The sequence below is a fragment of the Ambystoma mexicanum genome, chromosome 7q (assembly GCF_040938575.1).
Source record: "Ambystoma mexicanum isolate Mex_15411 chromosome 7q, UKY_AmexF1_1, whole genome shotgun sequence".
Lineage (NCBI taxonomy): Eukaryota > Metazoa > Chordata > Amphibia > Caudata > Ambystomatidae > Ambystoma > Ambystoma mexicanum.
The window spans coordinates 845,787,123-845,811,758 of record NC_090941.1 but is presented as its reverse complement, the minus strand read 5'-3'; the positions used below and the strand labels follow the sequence as shown (position 1 = coordinate 845,811,758).

Below are 24,636 nucleotides of genomic sequence, written 5' to 3'. Positions count from 1 at the left end.
ATCCCCAATCCGTTTGTACAAAGCGCCTTACTACATTCAAATCATCCAAACATAGGCGCGAGGAAGCATTTGCTCATTTTAAATGGGTACTGGAACCCGGGGAAAATCACTACGAAATCCTTCATCGAGTCTATAATCTACATACTTGATGACGTCATATTGAAGTATAAGAATCTCTCAATAATTTGTGCAGGAGACTTGAACTACAATTGGTTCAAGTACGATGAAGGAACCCAGAGTTACAAGCCAGCTCCTGCTAAAGAAATAGCGTTTCGGGGTCGTCAATGGAGTCAAGCACTCCACATGAGGAAATGCCAAATGGTCAACGGGCATGTGACAGGCGACCGCCCTCCACAGCAAACGTGGTCAAACAATAAGGTTCATTCAATCATTGATTATTTCTGGGTATCGCAAAACCTGTTTGAAAAAGAATTGTTATTAACAATCGTACCCATGACCAACAGTGACCACAATCTTATGCGGCTCACCTGTCCGGTGGAATGGCCAACAAAAAATCGACGCTACGACATTCCTTCCTATCTCAGTGAATGCAGGTGGCAACCGACTAAGGATCGACAAAGCAAAAATTCAAAAGATCAGCCAAAACTTCAGCAACGAAGAAGCAACAGCGGTCGATTATCTCCCCTTGCTCTCCGATTTCGTAACTGTTCGAGTGGCAAATTCTACCATGGGGCATAAACACAAACATATATCATCGTCAATTCTGACGCAAGCCAAAAAAACGATGCGACATGACGTGAGGAAGCTGAAGAAGTTGCTCAAGATTACCAACGATACGAGCTCCATCATCTCTGCAATCCATAGACGACGTAAAGTATATCGTAACTGGTTAAAATCTCAGAAAATAATAATAGAGCAGGACAAAGATGAGCTACTAATGAAACAACTAGTCCAGAAAAACTCACGGGAAATATGGGCAATCCTCAATTCTGGGAATACCAAACATCAGCCCACGGCGTCAAATGAAATTGACTCAGCGCAATGGATGCGTCACTACGCAAACATTTTCAGTAATCCACAACATGAAGTCGCAAGCGGCTCTAAGCAAAATCCGTCTTCATGGGACTTGCGTATTTCAGCCGAAGACATAAAACTCGCAATTCGGTCTTTGAAGAACTCTAACGCCGCTGGTCCGGACCTCATAACGAATGTAATGTTAAAAAACAATGAGGCAGAATGGGCTATCTTCATAGAATCCCTTTTTGCTAGAATATCTTCAACGAAGAAAATACCTGTTTCTTGGCGGGATGCTATGATAGTTCCCATCCATAAGAAGGGCAATCGGGCAGATCCTTCCAACTATCGCCCGATTGCCCTCTCGGACACCATTGGAAAAATGTTTGCCTCTTTTCTACGTCAGCAGCTTTCTCAATGGTCAGTCGTGGAACAAATCCCAGACATGCGACAAACAGGATTCACAAAAGGAGTCAGCGTTGAAGTGAACTTGCTGCTAATGACCATCTTAAAACTTGAAAGTATAAGGGCTAAAACACATCTGTATGTCGCCTTTATCGATCTACGTGGCGCCTTTGATAGTATCAATGGCAACAATTGGAAAACTGGAACTGTCCAAGTAACTTGATCGATACAATAAAAGCGCTTCATTCTGACACAGCCATCAGCATACGCTTAAACAATCAAGGCGCCTTATCTGATCAAATACCTACGAACATGGGCGTGAAACAAGGCTGCCCACTAGCTGCCGAGCTGTTCAAACTCTTCATTGCCGACATCCCAGCCCATCGTACAAATGTGAGATGTTTTCCACCAATTCTAAATAACACCGAAATTGGATGTCTCATTTACGCGGATGACGTGGTCCTTTTAGATAAGACCCAGATAGGCCTACAACGGCAATTGATAAACTTACACGAATATTTCATCAAAAACGATCTGGAGATAAACACTGACAAGACCAAGATCGTTGTCATTGGTAGACCAAACCTTAAAAGACAAAGGGCCTTCACCTGGTACATCGATAAGAATCCGCTTGATGTAGTGGACTCAATAAGATACCTAGGAATCTCTTTTAATAATTCCCTTTGTGAACATCACTGGAAAACCGACCTAATAGCTCGAATGACTCAATTCAGCATACAAGCACAGCTCTTGAACAAATTACATGGGAAATTCACTCTTACACCCATATTGACATTTTATTCTCAAAAAGTAGTTCCGGCCATTACTTTTGGCTCGGAAGCAGGCTGGTGCATAGACGTGGCTTTTTGGCAGAAACTCGAGGGCACTTTTTGGCGGCGAGTCCTGAAGCTACCAACATACATTTCAATGACTCAGCTAAGACATGAGCTTTCTTTAAACTCGTTACACACTACTGTCTTGTGGAAATCTTTAATGGCATTCCGGAAAATGATTGCATCGCCCATGTCTCCTGCTTATCAGATTTTTTCCAAGAGTGCTGGACCTGGTCACTCCAATTTACTTGAAGAATGGAAACAACGTTCGACACAGTTATTAACTGGTGCCGATTTAAATACCGACGAACTAATAATGAGACCACAATCTGCGAAAAAAAAGTTTGAGACTGTGAAGTGGATTCAGAATAACGAACAAAGGAGAAAGATGGCCTCAACATTAGATGCTGGAATAGGTGAACTTAAGCAGGGAGTTCCATGTAACTATCTGACGAACTGCCCGTCGAGACACCATCCTGAGCAGTTCCTGCGAATACGGCTGAACGCCATTGACACAAGAGCCATGTTGTGGCTTCGGCATTCCAAAGAAGTAACTGATGATATATGCCGATTTTGCTTGAAGGAGCCCGAAACCCTTGAACACTTAATAACTAAATGCACGTCAATTACGGCAAAACGTATCCTACATCTTGGGAACTTTTGTCCTGCGAGCCCAGATTCTCGAGATTGGTGGTCTCATGCAATGGCAGGCAATTCGGTGAAACTATGCTGTGCGATAGTTGATTTCATCGCCTCTCTCAATTTGAAGGCTGTGGGTCAATTAACTCAGACTGTGCAGCCCTAATCACGAAGCTAGATGGCACTTGCACGGTGGCTTCGGTTGCTCCTGTGTGTTCTCTTTGCACATATTTTTATTGCATTTTTCTCTCTCGGTTTGATCTAATGGTAGTGTTTTTGGAGGAACACGAAAAAATGTTTGTAATAAAAGTCTGATGTCACAGTGTTACGCTGAGACATATTAGACTGATGTTGCAAAAAAATAAATAAATAAATAAATGTAGACGCCTTTTTTTTAATTTGCAAATGTCACATATGCACATACAGAAAAAAAAGGCTTGTTGTGGAGGGCGCAGGCGGGCAACCGAGCCGGTGAGACAAAGCCCGCAGGTACACATTATTAAACAAAAAGTCAAGTCTTACTTTCACAGCTCCCCCTCCCTGCCCGCAGCCCCCACACACCAGGCCACCAATCAACTGCTGGGGCCAGGGCACAAGTTGTGGAAGCTGCACCCTGGCGCCAGTGCAGCGACAGGAATGATGATAGGAACAACAACAATGTTGATTGAGGGGTACATGCGATGTGGCGGACCAGCCAGCTTGTGTTGTGTATGGCTGAGCCTCTGCTCAGCCCCTGCTGAACTGGTGCTGCCTGACCTCCTTGCATATCAACCAATCAATGATGCACTGTTCAGTGGCCAATCAGACGACCTGGACCCTGGTTTTGTTTCCAGTGTCTGCCAGTCCGACTGCCTGAATCCTGAGGAAAGAGGACTGGGTTTGGTACGAGCCCTCATGACATGAGCCAAGCACGAGGGTCACAGAGCTTCAGGTACGTACGTGTTTTTTTTCGATTTTGTAACTTTTCATTTACAAAAGGAAGTTGAAACGTCAATTGAGTTTGAAAAAAATAAATGGCTTGTCGGTTTACCCTCTGCAGCTCCTGTCTGTGTTTCTTTAGGCCCCTACCATAATTAAAGAGGTTTATGCTAAAGGTATTGGTCAGTAGCACCAATGGCCTAAGGTATGTGTTGTGAAGTGCTTGTTTGTGGTGTGCTTTACATGTGTGTGTATCATTGGAAAGGAAGGAGGTGTGTTGTGATGTGCTTGTTCTTGGTGTGCTTTACATGTGTGTGCATCATCGGAAAGGAAGGAGATGTGTTGTGAAGTGTTTGTCTCTGTATGTAGAGCTGGTGATGTCATGGGGAATGTTTGGTGATGAATGCTGTGTGAAGGTTCTGTCTAATGTCAGTTAAGCCTGGGTGATGAGACCAGTGGTTCTTTTCCAGCTATCTTGGTGTAACTTGTGATAAAGATGTGTTGAGAAGCTCAAAGAAGACTGCAAAGATATGATTATTACAGTATGCACGGAACAATATAGGTTAAAGGGCTGATGATCCTTGAAGCACTCTGTGCGTGTTATACTTAAGTAGGTTCAGGGGTAAACTAACCCTAGACGTGGATTGGACAAGGAGGCGGCACAGTTCAATTCAGTGCCCACTATCCTGAACACCAGTGTTAATCATCTGAGCAATCAGGACTGAGTCGTGACCATGTCTGAGGCCGCCACCATTGCTTTCTCGTTTTCTGGCATGCAGTTGTAGGGCAGGCCTACCCTGTTCTGGGTTTGTATGCACTTGGAGTGAGTGGAGTTGTGTTTGAAGGGAGAAAGTCAGAAAATTGCCTTCGATTGGATGCAAAGTCAAATGCTCTGGTAGGTGCCCCCATCTATTGGGTTATAACTCCCCATCCCCATGCGCTTCAGGAGCATAGCCGCCATCCCACCACATGCGAACGCATGGCCCAGTGCATATTGTCTCTGGTATATAGAGGGTTAATATCACACGTATGTCACACTACCATATTCCACATCCTGACCCTCCCACTGTGTTCGGGTATCTCTTTAACCAACAGCACCTACACGGGTCTGGGCCAGACCTTTACTTGTGGGACTTTTGCTGGGTCAGTGTCCCGTGTCCGTGATTTATCGCTCTAGTCCCTACTCTCTGGCACTCGCAGATGTTGCCCCCATCCACGCCTCGCATTTATGAACCACACTCCTGCAGATGTGTGGCAGGTGTTAGGGATGTCATAGCATATCACAGCAAGGAGGCACTTTTCAGGGTTGTGTAGTGCACCATTACCTCATTGCAATGTTTAGGTCCTGTTCTTGTCTCCAGTTCAATTAATGTCTCTTAGCAGCTTTGTCGTTGTAGTTCCCTAGATTTAAATGTTTCGGTCTGGTAAACTATGTGTTCTGAGTCCCAACTACGCTGAATATTGCGATTAGCTTCCAGGAGAGTATGATCTGTGGGAACAACGGCCTTTCATCGCGGGACGTTTTTTCACAGGGTTTTTTACAGAAAAAAAACCCATCAAATTATTTTGGGGGGGTTAAAAAATTATATATATGGGATGTGAGTTTTTGGTAATAGATATAAACTGAAAAGGAATGGGGGTTAGGGGGAACGCCCCAAAATAAAAAAATTTAAAATTCGATGGGTTATTTCTATAAAATATTCAAAGTAAAAAACCCTGCGAAAAAACATCGACGATGAAATGACATGGAACCGATCTGTGAAAGTCTGTTTTGAAGCCCTAGCATCCCTGCGACTCAATGCTTTATTTTGTGCAAACTGACCGTGTGGGGCAGTGCAAGGTGTCAGAGAGCCTCCTGTATAAATAACGACTAAGCTTTCTTTGGTCTAAATGACATGGGTCGGTGTGAGGGGGTGGCAGGAAGCCAAGCGTGTCAGTTTATAGGCCAGAGAATGCAATAGGCATGCCTATACTCCTTGCAAACCCTTCCCCCCAAAGTACCCCATAAATATGTATCAGTGGGAGCAGCACTGAGTGTTTCCACACACACCAGGCCCTTTTTTCTATTGCCGTAGTATTGATTGCGTGGTTGTGATTGCTGGCAGGGTATTAGGGTTTCCTTCTCCCAGGCACTTGTCACAGGAATGAGGTAAAGCCTGGGCAGCTGGTAGAAGTGGGAGCATTTTAGCTATTTTCTGAGCTAGAGCTAATACGTAGGTTGTCAAACATATGTGGGTTCTAACCGGTATGTGGGAGTGTTGCAAAAGTTTAACTTATCTCCCGAAATACATTTTTATAAAATATGTACAGTGGGTCAATGCACCTGCTGCAGAGAATCGTGTATAACCCTTGGTTTCCAGATAATAATGGCACACTGTATGTGTTTGGAAACAATACCACTGTGGATTACAATCTGGGAGGAGCTTTCGTCCTTCCTTTAAAATGGGATGTGAGGGCGACAGGCTCGGATTGGCCTTTAGGGCAATGGCAATGACCGAAGTACAGGCACAACATGCTACTGTCGGCAAGTTCTTCTTTGTGTAAAGGTGGGACAGTTGAAAGGGTAACTTTACTATGCAGCTCCTAGATTTGAACCCTGTTGCCAAACAAATATTCTTTGAAATGAAGAATCTGCAACACATTTTACCAAAAACCTTCCCCTTGGGTACTACTCGGGGATGGCAATGTAATTTGTGACACTGGAACACTTTTTCATGTGTGCCCGAGATATTGTTATGCCCAGGTCTGACCGTTCAGCAACTAACCTTATGTGTCCATGGATTGCAAAGCACAAACCAAAGGAGAGAGAGCAAGCTCTTCGGGGCCTGTTTGGATGAGCATCGTCCTGCATTAAGTAGCATATTAGAAATCACTTTTATTCAAGCGTCATGTGTTTTATCAGTCTGTGTGGAGTGTTACATGAATGGTCGCTTGGTGTTCACATGACGATCAAGTTGCAGGTGCCAACACAGGCAGGGCCGGCTCAGCTTTTCATCCTTTAAAGGTATGGAAAATAATGGAAACATTTGCCCATTAAAGCGCTTCCTAAGTGGAAAAAGTGAAATCACGTGGATTAAAATCAAGGTTATTAGTACATTCCGACAGGCCCATTTTGAACTATCATCCTCTGTAGACGATAAAATGAGTGTCATTAACTTGGGTTATGACAGCACCCATTTGTTATGTAACTTGCAAGGTGCACACTCGTGTACCTCTTGGTTCAGTGACATTTGCGTGGAGACATGGGACGCAGCCAAGCAGGTTGTGTGACTAGTACTGATTGCGCTCAGGGAGGGGTGTTGGAGCACCATATGTGTAACTGTTTGTGGAACGTGTGCATAGATGGGACTTTGGTTTTCCCTCTCGTGAAGATCCCACTTTTATCCAAGAATGCCAAATGCAGTGGCCGGGGGACCCTTTTTGCGCCTGATATATCAGAGGTATGGTTTGGGATTACAGGCCCGGCTGAACTCTAATGCAATAGTTTCGGCTTATAGGAAGTGCAAGCGCCGCATAATAGCCCACATTGAAATGAGATTACAAGAGGGGGTTTTAGATGAGAAAAGTGGGCATTTGTCAACATTACCAGGGTTATTGAGAGTTCCTCTTCGTCCGTTTCTTTACACGCTGCTCATTACTGTGCATCAGAAAGACCACATCTAGTGTGAATAAAGGCACTGCATCTCCAGGGGTCGGGGCTGGCAATGCATTGCCTTACACTATGGCTTCGCGTCCTCTGGCGCTGCTTGCTGTACATTTGAACATTCCATACTATTTGTCCCTGTGTCTTGTATTCGTTTTGGTCTTGTCTGCTATGGCTATTTCCTCAAATCCTCGGTGAGGGGACCTTGATAAGGTAAGACCACACAGCGGTAGCATGGCTCTAGTACACTGCTAGCGGGAGGATCCTGGGCACTGAAACATCCAGTCTGGCTTCATGTAGCTTGGTGTGCCCATTGGGCGATTTCTTGGCACTGGTTCCCTTCGTGCAAATCAAAGTGAAAGTGTCTTTAATATTGAGCATCCTCTGGGGAAGCAGGTCACAGAGATGAGTAATGTTTATATTGTATTAACAACTAGATCATCCAGTCAAAGACTAGATGGGTATCTGTTCAATTTGACTTGAGGTATGGAATCCGTTCGTGTTCCAGATTGGGAGGGGGCATGGGTTTTGTGGGGCATGGGTTATGGGAGGGTTGACATGGGTTTTCGAGGGGGGGCCAAGTCTGTCTTTGCACCGGCCCCAAAAACTGTTAAGATGGCCCTGTCTGTACATGCCACGTGCTTTCCCTTTGGCCAGGTAGGGGTGCATGCATGGTAAATGAACACCTGTAGCAGTGCTGCTAGGCTTTTATCCAAACAGCTGAGCGTCTCTCAGATTTAATGGAACAGGCCACATCTTGAGCTGGTTGGACGTTTCTAGTCACATCACTAAAGCTTCTCGCACACAATTTACTGAAGCAAGGAATGAAATCTCTGCGCACAGCCAAGTCATACAGCTTCTCATTTACAACCACTGAGGCCGGTCATAGACGCTGCGTTTGCAGCTTATCGCCTGCATCCACGAGTTGCCTTCCTGTGCCACACGCTGTTTCCCTTCCCCTGACAGCAGCATGGAAACGTTTCCGGGACCCTGCACATCGTCCCGCAAGCAGGATGGTAGCCTGTTCATAGCCTGTATCCATAGTCTGGGATCATTCCTGAGCTTGGGAAGTTACAGAGCGGGTTGTGCACAGTGACTGGCCGTTGTCGCTTTCTCAAACTTCACAAAGGATACGGCAGCACAGTGCCAGATTTAACACCACATAAATGTGATGGAGAAAATTGCGGCACCAAGTGCGTGAGGTGTGGGATTCGGGCAGTTTGTGGAGCTACTTTGACATGGCAAAATTAGGGGTGGTCTTGGGGGTAAAAATTGTGCTTTTTAAATAGTATAAATAATTTATTAACCTTTTAACTGCCATGGGTTCCCCCCCCCCCAGTGCCAAGGACTTTTTTGGTGATTTCGGTATTTAACCATTCAATGCCTTCTAACATTTTCTCCTTCATTAACCCCTTAAGTGCCAAGGACGAGCTATCTCGTCCTTGCAACAGGGAGGTAATCCCAAGGACGAGATACAGTAAGCAGGGTAAATAAGCATTTTCCCCTTTTCTTTGATCCTCCTAAATCGTGACATTTGAGCAGCGAGGTTGCACACATCCTTTTCATTCTTTTCAGCCCCGCGAGTCCCATAGTGACATTCTTCGATCAAGAGAGTCAAGAAATCGTTTCTTTCAGAAGTCTGAACTCTACTGTGGCATGTCATTTGAATGGCAAAGCCAACAGGAGTAGGTCTTCTGCTGGGATATTGGCTGAGCCAGCCTAGACATATTTTCTTATATGATCGTTACTGGCATTATGCGCAAAGCAAAAATGAGAATGTTTTTATATGGGAATATTGCTGTCAAAGTGGACATGCATGGGCACAGCCAGCTTGAACATGGTTTAATACTGGCATATATTGTGGGCAAAGGCATTATGGAAATGCTCCTGTGCGCTGTTGGTAAATTTCATCTGTTGGATCTTTGGATTGAAACCAATTGCAAATTGTCTTTTTAACCAGTTTCTTACAGAAAGTGTGCTATTCATCACACCATTTCAACCTAGTATTCAAAAATATTTCTCTGGGAGGGAGTGACCCTTAACCACCCAGAACCATTTTTGGTTAGTTCGGACTCCCGCGCTATGCTATGGCCTATTTGTGGGTAATATTTACACCCCTCCAATTAACTTAATCACCAGCCACCAGTGGGTGCAAGGCTGGTGGGTGAATGGGTATGAATGTGTGCATGCCAGGCTGGGGCCCAGGCAAGGGGCACTGTATCATGAATGTTTTCTTACATGTTTTACTGGTATTTTTTGGCAAAACCAACTTGATGAATGTTATTACATGGAGAAGGGGTGGGGGTTTATGGTGCAATGGGGCAGGCAGACGGGAACAGTGCTCCAGCTATGATTTTGAAGTGGAAGTATTTTACTCCATATTCTTAAAAGTTATAAGTAAAATTATTTTTAGGGCCTCAAAACATAAGTCCTGTTCCCCATGGGAGTATTTCCTAAACGAGTAAAAATATGTTCAACTGCAAAACCCAAATATTTTTGGGAAGAATACTCATTTGCACCAAGTTATTCATGCACTTTAAAAGATACATTTGACCTCTTCCATAATTATAGCCGTTTCTTCGTGTGGTACTACATGCACTACTGGTCCAAACACATCCATGGATCTACTTGGGTGAAAGCAGGAGCACAGGCTTCTATGTGTCCAAATCCTATTTTTATTGGAAGTATTTTTACTCCCTATTTTTATTTTTTGGGAGTATTTGCCTATTTTTAGCGAGTAAAAGTGGCCGTTACACCCCTTATCTTTAGGGCTGAACGGGAAATGTTCTTTCTTTGGCATGGCATTTACTACTCACATAAGGGGCAAAGCCAACATGATGTGTGTTCTTACATGAGGAGGTTGGGGGCACTTGTGCAGTCAGCAAGTAAATGTCTTCTTGCGGTGCCATTGCATGTTTTACTGGTGTTAAATGCAAAGTCAACATGATGAGTGTTTGTACATATTGGGTGGAGGCATGTGTGCATTCAAACAAGCAAGTGCTTCCATGCTGTAGCAGTGCATGTTTTACTGGCATTGAGGGCAAAGTCAACATGAGTATTCTTACACTATGGTGTCGGGCTTTGGACAAGCAATTTATGCAGCAGCAGTAACATGCTTACTTCTTGTGGCAGAAGAGTTTTACTGGCAATAAGGGCAAAGCCAACAAGAGAATGTACATACATGGCGATACTGGCAGAGCTAGCATGAACATATGTTCTTAAGGTATCATAAGTGTGCATAATATTACTGCCCACAGCCAAAGTGTGCTGGTCCTTTTGGGTGTCGGGACTCAGGAGCCAGGTGCAGCCCCCTTGTTTCTACCCTACGTACACGATGTAAGGTTTGTTTAAAACACATCCTTCCATATGTCGCCTAGTGCAGGGCGCAGCATTTCCCGGCAGCAGCATGATCATCATGCACAATGTACATGCAAGGTGGTCCGGGCATGCTCGGAGTGTGGCGCGGCTCATGCTTTGTTGCAGAGCTTGGGAGGGGCCCTCAGTATGGCTTGCGGGGGGGGCTCAGCATGGCTTGCAGGGGGGCCCTCAGCATGGCTTGCAGGGGGGGGCCTCAGCATGGCTTGCAGGGGGGGGGCCCTCAGCATGGCTTGCGGGGGAGGCACACATTTTGTGTTCCGCCACTGGAGCATGATCTTCACCTGTGACATTCCCCACCATAGGCTGATCCTCTGCCACCACTGCAGCTTTCTGTACTCGTGACTGGTCTTGCGAGTCTCATTGCATTTTTCCCCACTTCAGATCGGATACTGTTTTGTTGAAGCCACGGAGCATCCCACCAAGTACCCAGCACTGGAGTGTGGTGCTCCACCATGGCCCGTGAGTATTCCACCACCATGGCCCGTGAGTATCCCAAGGGGTTTCAATGTGTCCACGGATGCCCCAGAGACCCAGCACTGCAGTGTGGTGCTCCGCCATGGCCATGAGTAATGCAAGGGGTTTCAATGTGTCCACGGATGCCCCAGGGACCCAGCACTGGAGTGTGGTGCTCCACCATGGCCTGTGAGTATTCCAAGGGGTTTCAATGTGTCCACGGATGCCCCAGAGACCCAGCACTGCAGTGTGGTGCTCCGCCATGGCCATGAGTAATGCAAGGGGTTTCAATGTGTCCACGGATGCCCCAGGGACCCAGCACTGGAGTGTGGTGCTCCACCATGGCCCGTGAGTATTCCAAGGGGTTTCAATGTGTCCACAGATGCCCCAGAGACCCAGCACTGGAGTGGGGTGCCCACCATGGCCTGTGAGTATTCCAAGGGGTTTCAATGTGTCCACGGATGCCCCAGAGACCCAGCACTGGAGTGGGGTGCCCACCATGGCCCATGAGTATTCCAAATGGTTTCAATGTGTCCACGGATGCCCCAGAGACCCAGCACTGGAGTGTGATGCTCCACCATGGCCCGTGATTATTCCAAGGGGTTTCAATGTGTCCACGGATGCCCCAGGTACCCAGCACTGGAGTGTGGTGCTCTGCCATGGCCATGATGATTGCAAGGGGTTTCAATGTGTCCACGGATGCCCCAGAGACCCAGCACTGGAGTGTGGTGCTCCGCCTGGCCCATGAGTATTCCGAGGGGTTTCAATGTGTCCACGGATGCCTGGGTTTAAGGGTAGCATCTAAGGAAGGCAGGCGCTGAGGATGTTGAACTTGCTGCATGTTCTGGTTCACCAGCAGCATTCCTCCTCCCGTGGCCCGTCTATGTGAAAATATTGCATCCGATACTGCGATTGCAACGATTTTTTTACAACGAATTTCAATGTAAATAAATGTGGTGGGAGACCCCTGCGTCCCCCCTCCTTGACTTCCCCCTACTTTATTGATTACCCCCAACCGCCATCTCTATTTTCATTGGCACTCATTGTTTTTGATACGTTGGAATCGCATTCGCAGTGATGGGATGTAGCACTGTTGTATGATACCCGTCTTAGCATCTCCGCGCCATCTCCTCAGGTGGGGCTGCCTCTCTACTGCTCTACTGCTCAGAGAGACACACTCCAGCGGCATTACTGAACGCGTGAACTTGTGGGTGTCTTTGAGCAAGGTCCACTATGTACATTGGGGCAGAGAAGCATAACTCCCAGGTTGCGCTACTCCTTTAATAATCACAATAGTTTGGTATTCAGATTCGATTCTTTTTTCATAATCATACCGAGGCAGCAGGTGCTGCTGGAGGGAGACTGATTGCCTGCCCATAACCAACATAAAGTGTATAGGGAACTTGATAAGCCCTTTCACTGTGCCACTACTTAGGTTTATATGTGTTTCCTGGCGCAGCTGAATTGTTACTGCCTAGAATGTTAAACTATAGTGCTCCAGCCTGGGCTGTGGTGGTTGTACCTCGCTAATGGTCTGGGTAACTGAGGTATGGCTACAGTGCCTGGCACACCACACGAGCACTGGGACAGGTTATGGCACTGCATGAATAAAGGGTGCCAATGCCTTTTGTATGGAGAGGGACCTGAATATACGTGACCCTGGCACGCTCGTGACCCCACATCGCTGCAGCAGTCCCCCCCCCACTCAATGTTCAACACTTCTGCCGCTGCCTGATTACTCTCATGCACACCATTGGCATGTGGTGTACTGCCCGCCACACTTCCCTTGCCTCGCATAAGCCAGACAGCAAAGCTGAATACTTGATCACTGGCACCCGCTACGGATCTGGCGTTAGTGTAGCGGGCATATCGTGGTGTAGCGGTATCCAGTTAAAATGTCGAAAAAAAAATTTCGAATGACAAATATGTCGAAAACATTTTACAGAATTTTTTTTTTTAGAGTGTATTATCTTTTCATTTACATGTTTTTTTTGTTTCGCGAGTAGAAAAAAGGGTTAAAAAAATTTAAAAGGCGGGGGTTGGGTGGGAACCAACCCCCCCCCACCATTGCAAACAAAATATAACAAAAAAAAAAGACATTCAACATTTTTTTTTTTCGGTATAATGTTTTCGACATTATGGCATTCGAAAAAATGTCATTCGGAATACTTACTAGGAACCCGTGGTAGCGTCTGGCATATGTGGAACTGCAAGGGTACATGTGGAGACTGCCTGTACATATGGTGTAAATGCGTTGCCATGGGCATATGAGGGCCGTATATGGGGACATGGTGGCACACAGGAGATAGGAGCACCTGGGCATAGCTTTGCAGCTTACTATGGTGCTAGGAGCCGATTATCGGATGCCATTGCCCGCCATATAGTGTGAGTGCACGCGCATATCTTGCCAGTACACATAATGTGACACGCGTGCCATGGCAAAGTATGACTCTTCTTGGGCATAGGGTACCATTCCTACACTGTAAAACCAACACGTCCTTGATACATAACACCATCGAACCCCGCATATTCTAATGATACCACCAAAAACACAGTTTCACAAAAATGCATTGGAAACCGCACGTCCATCCACTCCCCGTGAATACAGCATTGCAAACAATTCAAGAGACATATGCTAAAAACAAGCCAGGCACGTTGGCTTTGCAAAGGCGTGTTTAAAAATGAAGAGCTGTGTGGCCCATATCACCTGGCAGAAATATCTCACAATTACAAAATGATTGCTAAAGTCATCTAAAACTCACCCAGCGTATTCAAAATATCAGATGCTAAAGAGTGCCCTTTTCGGTGTTGGGAATGTCTGACATGCCCATACATCATTGTATTCCCATACAATGTACTGTACTTTTCCTGTAACTAAGTGTAACTACAAGTAACAGCGCCGCGATGCCTAGGGGCTGCCTTGTGCGTTATACACATGTAAAATAAATAAATAAATAAATAACTCCGCACCCCATACGAGACCACGACAGAGGCAGATGTGCACCACACACATGCCAATTAACATGGCGTAACATATTAGCTGGTGCCTGCCTATACTTGCCCGCAGGTAAGCCTACACTAAAAGTTGGTGCATGGAAAAAGACCCTTGCGGGGCAGACTCTGGGCGCCAGCAGACTAGCGGCCGCGCGGCGCAAGGGCGCCCTTACCAGAGTGAAGGGCGTGTTGAGGAGGGTGATGAGGATGTCGGCCACCGCCAGGTTGACGATGAAGAGGCTGGTGGCCGAGTGCATGCGCTTGTTCTTGATCACGACGTGGCAGACCAGCGTGTTGCCGAACAGGGAGAAGACGATGATGAAGGAGTAGGCCGCCACCAGCAGAGCCTTCACCAGCGGGTCCTGCGACTCGGGCCCGGGGCGCCGCTGGCTCACGATGCTGCGCCACTCCGCCAGCGTGTAGTTGTCCCAGGAAAACAGGCTGGAGATGTTCGGCGCCCTGAAGGGCCCCTGCAAAGTTGCGTTGTGCGGCGAAGTTGCAGACCGAGCCGAGGCGCCGGCCAGACACGTCAGAAAGAGCCACACGACGCGTGTCACCATGTCTGAAGCGCGACCTGTTCACTTCTACCTCACGAAGCTGCCACTCGTGTTCCGTTAGTCCAGCAGTGACGAGAAGGTGGAGCGCGGTCCTGTCAGACCCCCGAGCCGCAAAGACTCTCCATGAGGAGGCTTTGCCGGCAGAAAGCAGCCTCCTGCTGCCCCACTCTCGCCCTGCCGCGACCAGTGCTGATACCCAGGACACCAAGGCAGAGGATATGGCCAGTGCTGATACCCAGAATACGCAAGGCAGAGGATATGGCCAGTGCTGATACCCAGGACACGCAAGGGACACGCAAGGCAGAGGATATGGCCAGTGCTGATACCCAGGACACGCAAGGCAGAGGATATGGACACGCAAGGCAGAGGATATGGCCAGTGCTGATACCCAGGACACGCAAGGGAGAGGATATTGCCGAGGCAGCCGCTGTACGGTGCTGTCATCCTTCCAGTGTTATCTGCACGCTTATATCTCCGGCGAGCTGGGCTTCCACACACCGCGCACTGGCGGGGGGCTCCGCCGATTGGACTCCATCTAATTCCTCACTCTGACGCTCCTGTCTGGTCAAACCCTCGGTATTCATTCACATTTCCCCGTTCGCAGAGCCGAAACAGAACCCCTGCTACGGATAGCAACGTCAAGAGGCACCTGTTTCATTTAAAGCCTCTTTCCATTATGTGCTTTCCACTGGCTGACTGCAATACAACATCTACTCTCGGGAGGTTTTATTGTTACATTGTCTTTTGTTCTGTATTGTTTTGCTCAATCTACATAGGATTCCCATGCTGTCTAGACTAGGCAAGTGTAACTTAATGATACATGAAATATGCAGTCTGAAAATATAGCCAAAAACTAACAATACAATCATGTTTATTTATTTATTGTGCGTAAATTGAGTAAATTGTGTTTCAGAGCGTCCACAGGGCAAGGTGGAGGGAACATGGGAATGAAAATCAAATATCCTGGATGAGGAATTGTCCAAGAAGCCCCACGTATCTCACATTCGGTGTCCATGTGCTTTTATCAACAAGCGCATACAATATAATCCCCTTTTATCACCACTGAAAATTGCGCTCTGCTTTCCACTGCCCCATTCAACTGCAGGCTGGATTATTGCAACCATTTGTTGGCCGCACCACCGCTCTTAACATCAGAGCCCTTCAGGTCACGCAGAACAATGCTGTGCGCACCACTTTCCAGCTCTCTCAGCGAACACGTCTCCACATTTAGGAGAACTTTACATTGGGCCCCCATGAAACAAAGGATCTCTCATAAAGTCCTTACATTGGCTCACAAGTGCATGTCCCATTCATGTACCTATCTGATTGTGCTAAAACTAACACGACCACCAGAAATCTTCAATGGAGCTGACGACGGAAAAATCAGCTCAAGATGGAGGAGGCAGCAGGGTAACCCCTGCGGGGTCATGCCGCCAGGACCTGGGACCCTCCCCTGGGGGTCAAAAGGCGAGGGGCGGAACGGCGCCAAAGGCCTAATGGCCCAAAAGCCCGCGAAGGGCTGAACAAAGGAAAAGGGGCGGGGCCATCAGGATTTAAGCAGGCGGGACCGGGGTGCCAGGCATCTCGCTCCTGCACTGGGACCCGGTCGCCGCCTCGCAGGTGGAAGAAATTTCGTTTTGTTTCCCGTTTGATGGCGAGGACTTCGTGGGCTCGGCTTCCCGTTCCTGTTTGATGGCGTGCTCTGGTTGCTGGTGGGTTTCCAGTTAAAGGGCTGGTCCGGTGAAGTGTTTTCAGCGCTGAAGGAACGGGGTCTCAGTGAAGAGGGAGCCACGAGCGCAGGAAAAAATGCGCGGTCAGAGGTACGTGTGGGGAAGGGGCAAGGAATAAGAAAGTTTCCTTGGCGGGTCGGGCCCTTATGGCCCTCGGGTATCACCCACCCTACCTCTGCTTACCTCACGTTAATAGGTATGGGCGCAAGGGCATTAATTTGCGGTATGGTCGCAGCTACGAGCGACAGGTGAGGGTGGAGATATGCGCTCTTGCGAGTGCGCAGCAAAGAGGTCAAGCCTTGCATGGGCGGCATGCACACGGCATTAGGTGATAGAGGGGCGAGGCAGATCAGCGCGTGGGGGTAGCAAGCAGGATGGATTTAACCACTGTATTAGCCCAGGTGGGAAGCTTAATGGGATTAAAAACGGGGCGGGTAGGCTTCCTGCGAGTATCGCAGAAGTTTGACCGACCCGCCTTCGGTTGCAATCGGTGGAAATGTTGATTTTATGGCGGGGCTTGTTGAGGCTGCATAGAGGTTTAATTTTGGATTACGTGCATAGATAAGGGGGTTTGCGGTTGCATCGTTCTGGGTCTCCTTTCGGGCGCGTTGCACAAGTAAAAGTGTGTGGACGATAAACACGGGTGAGTCAGGATTGGCATCTCTCACCTAGGGTATGGGCACCAGTTCGAATATTACCAGCTGGTCAAGTGGCACAGGGAGTAGGGCGCTATCTTTAACATCCGCGCAGAGCCTGCTAACGCAGGTTCGAATCCCCGCAGGGCCAAAGCACAGTGGTTAAGGTCCTGGGCTCGGCACCGAACAAATGTGGCCCAAGCGGTTGAGTAATTTCCAGGGGCACGTGCTAAGGCTGGTGTACCGGCCATCTTGGTATGAGTTAATAATAAGCAGCGCTTAGGTACCTGAGGTTTCGCAGCACTATATAAATGCCAAATTATTAATAGAAGGCCTCTGTTTTGTCGTGCCACAGCGAGAAGTGTGGGGTAAGAGTGGTCGTGTTGCCGGTTTTGGGCACGACGTCTCGGTTAAAGGCAGTTCAGAGGAGTAATGCAGCCACCGTGCAGCACTGGATTGCAGCTGAATTCTGTAACAGGCGGTACTTTCGGGTACTGCATGCATTTTGATTCCGCAATCTATGGCCGGCCAATTCCAGGGGCCTCTAAATGCATAAACAACTGGTTTGCCCTCGTTCAAGTAGTACTGTGTAATGCACCATTGGGGACACGGGTGCAGGGAAAGTATTGAAAATATACATGATAGAGTAGTGGTAAATGCAAACAGTATTTTGTACATGGGTTAAAGAATATGGCATGGGGCATCACCAATATCGGGAAAGGTGCATGTAAAGTAGTGGTAAATGCGAGCAGTTTTGAAGAAGGGATAAGAAGGATGGCTGCCTATTATAGTGTTTAGTTGTATGACCGCACACCAAACGAGAGACCTTTTAAGGGAATGGGGACAGGAGAGATCAATGCGAGCAAACAGGTATCGGGCCTGGCATATCGTTCCCGCGGGATGGGGTGACTCCAGGGAGAAGCAGCATGAGGAGGAAGGTTGGTTAATGAGTTAACACAAGTAGAGTCTGTTTTTATAGGGGTATGCGGTGCAGGTCAGAGCAAGGATCGGGGTTTATTACAGTGGCCGGAAAGCGCGCAAGATTCAGGATGAACCAATAATGTTGCAAACGTGAGCAGGTCGCACCGCCTTCCACCCTTAGCCAAAATTGTCCCTGGGGGCACTGGGGAGATAGAGGTCTGCCCTTTTGTGGGGTGTGTCACTAATAAGGGGTTAGTTGGCACAGGGGGCATTGCCGATTTGTGTTTGAGGGAGTAAACTGAATGGGCGAAACCGGTAAATGTGCAGTTGTAACAAGATGTATCTACAGGATAGTAGGCTGGTAATTTATGTTTGCTTGGTCCTATTGCTCGACTATGGCATTTTCTCTGGTCGGCCCAGCGTTTGGTTTTCTACTGCTAAGGGGTGAAAACATGTGTGGATTTATTTCAGAGGCGAAGAACGATGGGACGGAACGTGTAATTGAGGCTTGGTTATAGTCAGCTGGGCATGGGCTGCCAGGAATTAATAGTCGCCCTTGGGATGCAGTTAGCAGGCTTTGGTAAACGAAGGGGGTAGGCCATGTGGATTTCTATGGTTTATTACTCCATTGTTTGCAGCGGGGGCATAAGAAATGTATTGGTAAATAAGGGCAGGAGGTGGTAGTTGGGTTGGAAAGTATGAGCAGCCGGGATGGGGTTTAGCTTGTACAGCGGCGCGCAACCCCAACCATAAGAGGCCATGGGAAAGGATGGGTAGCGAAAGCATTGCGCGCGGGGGTATTATCACCCATCTGCTGGAATGGTAGCTGCAGACATATCGCTTGTTTTGATGTTGCGCAACATTTGGGGCTCCCCTCGTTGTACTGTTGCGCTACGGCTTATTTAGAGTTTTCGAGGGCGTACACATCGTCCCATCTGGGTGGGGTAGGCCCAGGACAGGTGGACTTAACGGGCATGTTTGCCGCAGAGGTACAGGTTACGAGTTGTACCTGCGGGACGGCAATGTATTCATTGCCGCGGGCCGATGGTGAAGCTTCCGTCGTTAGCCGCAGCTTGTTAACTGAGGAGGGGTGAAGAGCAGAGTTCAGGTTGGACCCGCAGCGGGCCTAAAGCAAGCAGGCGTGGGGATGGTCTGCGGGTGGGGAATACAGCTTGGTAGCTCAAGTCTAATTGGACAAACTGTGCCCCCATACACCTCACTCGGGTGTGGAGTGGGAAGGGACCGATACTCAGAATCTCTCTACACCTGGAAGGAGGGTAGATCTCCACATTGCTTTGCGGGCCGGGGCCCCCCAGTGGTGGCATTCTAGAATCAGTTGCGCTAGGGAGCCACTCGGCTGCCTGTATGGGGGCGGGACGGGATAGCCGGACACCTCAACTACCGTTCTTGGCCTCCCAATTTCAGAAAGTGGCAAGTGGAGGACACAGGCTGGTTATCAAGGTTCCAAAGGTTTAGGAACGCATGTCGCAATTGATGGGGGCACATTGTAGCTGGAAGGGGTCGGGGCTTGGCAGCATGATCACCCTTTGAGCAAGAGGAGAGGGAACAGCACACGTGCAGACACCGAATAAGCTCGGTGAAACTTCTGGGTATTAAGCATGTTAAAAATAACGCAGCATAGCAGATACCGATGGAGTCGAGTTAAGTTTCGGTTAGTGCTTTTGCGTTCAGGGCCCTTCCTTCGCTCCACCCACACCCGGGGAGGTGATAAGGGCACGGAGGTAGATGGATACCTTTTTAGGCGGCCATAGTTGAGCAGAAACTGGTGTTCTCTGTAAAGGGTATATTATAGTTGACCAGGGGGTAAAGGCTGCGCTCTATGGTCAGACATTTTGGCGGTGGTACGGATTATTAACGCAGGGTCATCCAGCAATCTGAGGGTTTTGAGGCTCCTCAGGGAACTCACCAGAAGTCTGTTAATGCTGAACATTGAGGTTAGGACACGGCACATTCCAGGAGTGAAAAACACGGCCGCTGATTCTCTGCCTCGCTTACAGTGGGACCGGTTCCGAGACAGCTGCCCCGAAGCGAGGATGGAGATGACCCCATTCGAGGAACAGTGGTGGGGGAGGATTGGGGCGAGCTGACCTCGCTGGTAGAGACTGCCCTGGCTTCAGGTACAGCCAAAAGGTACAGGGCTTGTTGGGATCGTTTCATACAGTTCCAGGAAGAGGTGTTGGCAGGTGGCCGGGGGGAGAACCCGGTGAGGGCATTCATAGGCTGGTGCTGGAAGACAGGGAAGATCCGGGCGTGGGTGGGCTACCACCTGGCGGCCTTAGCACATTACGCGAAAGTAAAAAGGGAGAAGGACCCCACTAAGGAACACTACGTCTTGCTAGCCATGAGAGGTGGGGCTAGACAAACCATAGCAAAGCCAGACGAGAGGCAGCCAATCGATATTGGGAAATTGCACGGGTTGGTTAAATGTCTAGGTGCAGTGTGTAGGCAGGAGGCAGAGAGATTGCTCTTCACGGCCGCCTTCACGGTGGTGTTTTTTGGGGCTCTCAGGATCAGCGAATTGGTGCCGGAGAACAAGGCCGGCAAAGGGAATGGGTTCTTGCGCGTCAGGTACGTCCAAGTGGGAAGCGCTCAAGTCGTCATTTATGTAAGGAGATCAAAAACGGATCAGAAAGGAAAAGGGGCGGCGTTGACCTTACAGGCAATTCAGGCAAGCAGGGTTTGCCCGGTGGCGGCGGCGGAAAACTTTATGCAGTAGCGGCGGCCATCAGGAGCAGAGGCGCTGTGGCTCACGCACAGGGATGGGTCCGCACTAAGCCGCTTTCAGCTCAGGAAAGTGATGGCGCTAGGTTTGGATAACATGGGCCTGGCAGGGGGCCGGTTTGGGACGCATTCATTTCGGATAGTGGCCGCCACCTCCGCGGCGGTCGGGGGGGTTAGGGGCGGAGGACATCAAGAAACTGGGGAGATGGTCTCCAGGATGTTATAAAAGTTATGTCAGACCAGAAAAAATGTAAAGATAACCATGGCGTTCCCTCCATTTCATTTCCCAGCAGTGCGCCAAAGGAAACTACGCACAGTGTGGGTAGTGGGGCATTCATTCATCTCAAGGGCAGAGGCAAGTGTCCCAGAGCAGGCCCGCCCTGGTTAAGGCGGAGCAAGGTGGAAAGGTGGCAGGGGCAGAAGTGTCCCAGAGCTGGCCCACCCTGGTTAAGGTGGAGCAAGATGGAAAGGTGGTAGGGGCAGAAGTGTCCCCGAGCAGGCATGGCCGGAAGACATCAATAAAATTGGGGAGATGGTCTTCAGGATGTTACAAACGATATATCAGGGCCGCAAAAATATAAGTTAACCATGCCGTTCCCTCCTTTTTGTCATTTCACAGCAGCACAAGGAAGGAGGAAACGTACCGGGTATGTAGTGGGGCACTCATGCATCTCAAAGGCTAATGCGAGCTAGAATCAGCAGCAGGAGGCGCTGACGGATGGCGAGCTCAAGAGTGAGTGGCACGGGGTGCCAGGGATGAAGTGGGCTCAGCTAGAGGGGCAACTATGGAAATTGCTGAGTAGGCGACAGAAGCCAGAGGTGTTGGTAATACACTTGGGAGGGAACGACCTGACCAGCCTGGGGAGGGGTGTCCGGCTGAGGGACATTACGAGCTCATTGCAGGAAATAGCAGCACAGTTGGGCGAAACTGAAATTGGATGGTCGGAAGGTATTCCCCGGGCGCAATGGAGGGGGGCAGAGAGCCATGCAGCAGTTGAGAAGTCAAGGAGGAAGCTGAACGGGGCCGTGGCAAAATTCTGCAGGGGCAGGGGTTTCCATCAGACCAGGCATGGCTTGATTGATGGGAAAACACCCGAGTACTTCCTAAACGGACGGATGAAAACTTGTCCACGAAGGAAACGGAGCTCTTTTTCTGGGACATCTCTACCAAATTACTGGAATGGGAGAAGGAGACAGGAAGAAGGGGAGCCACAGTGGGCGAGAACCCACTCAGTGGCGTGGCGGTGTTTGGGCAACCAAGCACAAATGATAGACTCCGGACGAGCCAGAAGGAAACGGAATGGGTCTTCGCTCTTCCGGACCAGCGCCTCTTGGGGGCCTAAACGGCGGGGGCGTCTGGTAGGGACAAATAAGGCTCAGCTTCCCCCAAAAACAAACGGCGCTCTCCCCACCTACGGACACCTGCACGGGCAGGATTGGAACAGGTACAATGGGTCGGGGGAGTTGGGGGCCTACTATACCAAGTATAGGGGGAAGCAAAGGAAATCCGGCAAGCAAGCGCCACACGGACAGAATGAAGTTCACAAATGTGTACAAATAATTCTGTTGTCATGGAAATAAAACTGCGGCCAAGTTTGCCATTTGAAATTCTGTGTCATGCCAATTTGTGGGGATAAGGAGTAATGCATTGGGGTGCATGCGCAAAGAATAATTGGCAGTAAAGGCAAATGGACGGCTGCAGGGGTTATCATCTGCAGCACCTACCCTCATCCAACCCAGATTTAAACTGGTGCGTTTTGGCCGCTTTGATGTTCAAGCTCCACTTCTGTGGAACCCTCTTTCTGCTTCCATACGCCTTATGAACAATTGCTCCTCATTTAAAAAGGCAATTAAGACTAATCTTTTTAACCTGAGCCCTAATTAAAGAGTATTTTTTTCTTCCCTTGCCCCTCATTGGTCTGATTTCTTTGCTTGTTGTGTGTTTTGTCGTGTTTTATGTGCGCCTTGAGGCCGACGGGCATGAGGCACAGTACAAAAATAAAAAAGAAATAAATAACAATGAAAGAGGCCTTTTGAGCATTCAGAACGTCTTAGTGGAAAAAACGATTTGTTTTGTAGAACGCAGGTTCCACCAATGTAAAGTAATATGGCATTTGTATAGCGCCTATTCCCATTGGTATGGCCTCAAAGCGCTGTAGGTGAACACCCTCAGGGGACCGAACTCTATGGTATGGGAGATTCGTCAGAATGCGTGTGTGCATTTAATCAATACAAAGGCATACAATTTGCATTTATTTGAGCACTTCCTGTGCCGAGCCTATGCCAATATGGTGGTCCTGTGGTACGAGGCCAAAATGGCATGAATGAAAGAGAGATTAAAAGGGGATAGAGAAGTTTTAACAACCTTGCTGGATGCCAATTATATATGCAACCAATCCGGTCTGTTATGGAAAGGGATTCCAATGCCCCCTTTCCTCTCGCTCGCAGCTTGTTGTGTTGTCATTTCCTTTCCTGTAAAGCACACTGATAGCATGTAGTTAGGTCAGCACAAAATAAATAAATAAAGACTGTTCAGTGCTATAGAAAGAGAAGGTTGTCTGGTAAACTGAGCTTTTGCATCTTCACCCTACTGCCACCTCTTAACTACACAACTGGAGCTCGGGGAAGTGATTGAAAAGAGGTTGTGTATATGCAGATTATTCAGAGCGGAGAGAAGACACCCACCTTAGAGGGGCCCAGTATCTATGATGCCCCAGGAATCCTCAAAGGCTTCCTGGCGGGGTCAATGAAAGCTCAGAATGCAGCCTCAGGCCCATATCCTGGACAGCATATCTGCATACTGAAACCCATCATGCCTGGTCACCCTCTTATCATTACCATAGAATTGTCTGCTCGGAGGCTGTGGGGCTCTTCAAAGCTGATCTTTCTGTGCATAAGTGTTCAATATGTTAGCTGAATGAGTCCCTCCCTCGCAATTCATCAATACTATGATGTGGTATTACTGCAGCATAAACCGCTTCACAAGCAGCAAGTGTGCCTTCGCCTTTCACACTGTCTATTCTAGGCTCGGCAGGATATGGGTATATATCTAAGACAAGGAGTCCATGGGAGGAACATCCAGTAGAAAGAACATTACCAGGGTAAGTAATGTGTTCTTCTCAGGGATTGTGTCCTCCCAATGATTCCTAATTGTAGATAGACCCCCATAGCAGTTTTGTAGATGGAGTTGGGAGGAGTGGATTTTTCTTTAATGTCCTGATTATGGATTGCTATTGTGCAGAACACCTCTTCCAAATCGAGTGTCGTAATTTTAGGGGGGACAGGTGTGTTTGTTCCCCCAACATTCATGGCACACCATTTTGTCCCCATTCATTTGGGTGGGGCACATCTTTTTCCTACCTGGCAGATTTCATCCCACCCAAGGCCTGGAGGAAGTGGTTGACAAATAGGCGGGCTATAAATGACCTAGCAGGTGCTTCTATTGAGGCCTAGGTCCAGGCCTACAGGATTTCAGTGGCTGCCAGAATTTTGTACGCCCTAGAAATCTTCCCAGCAAGGGCATTAAATTGGTTACCTGTTTTAGAGGGTAAGATTTTGCGATCACTACTAGAACTACCTAGTCCTGTACCAGTGGAAGCAATTAGAGGCTTGGATATAGGCTCTCTTCTTAGAACTGATGGAGAGTCTGTATTGCCTTTGGAGCAAGCGGCACGCCTGTTTGTCAGAGGATGTGCGTGAAGCCTGCAACTTCTGCTCAGCCACTCTGCACTTGTGTTTCAGAGCGGCTAGGTCAGCGTCATGCCAGGAGTTGCACTTATCAGGTTTCATGTGGATCCTCATGGCAGGGGCAAG

The 24,636-nt window shown here is 48.4% G+C and overlaps 1 protein-coding gene across 1 annotated transcript in view; it reads right to left on the bottom strand.

The window, feature by feature from the left end:
• Positions 1 to 15,385, bottom strand: part of GPR83 (G protein-coupled receptor 83) — a 288,154-nt gene extending 272,769 nt beyond the window's left edge. Inside the window, exon 1 of the mRNA XM_069639272.1 lies at positions 14,412 to 15,385. Coding sequence (XP_069495373.1) covers positions 14,412 to 14,798 — 387 coding nt within the window. The 5' untranslated portion in view covers positions 14,799 to 15,385. The remainder of the gene's footprint in view (positions 1 to 14,411) is intronic.
• Positions 15,386 to 24,636: the final 9,251 nt, after the last annotated feature.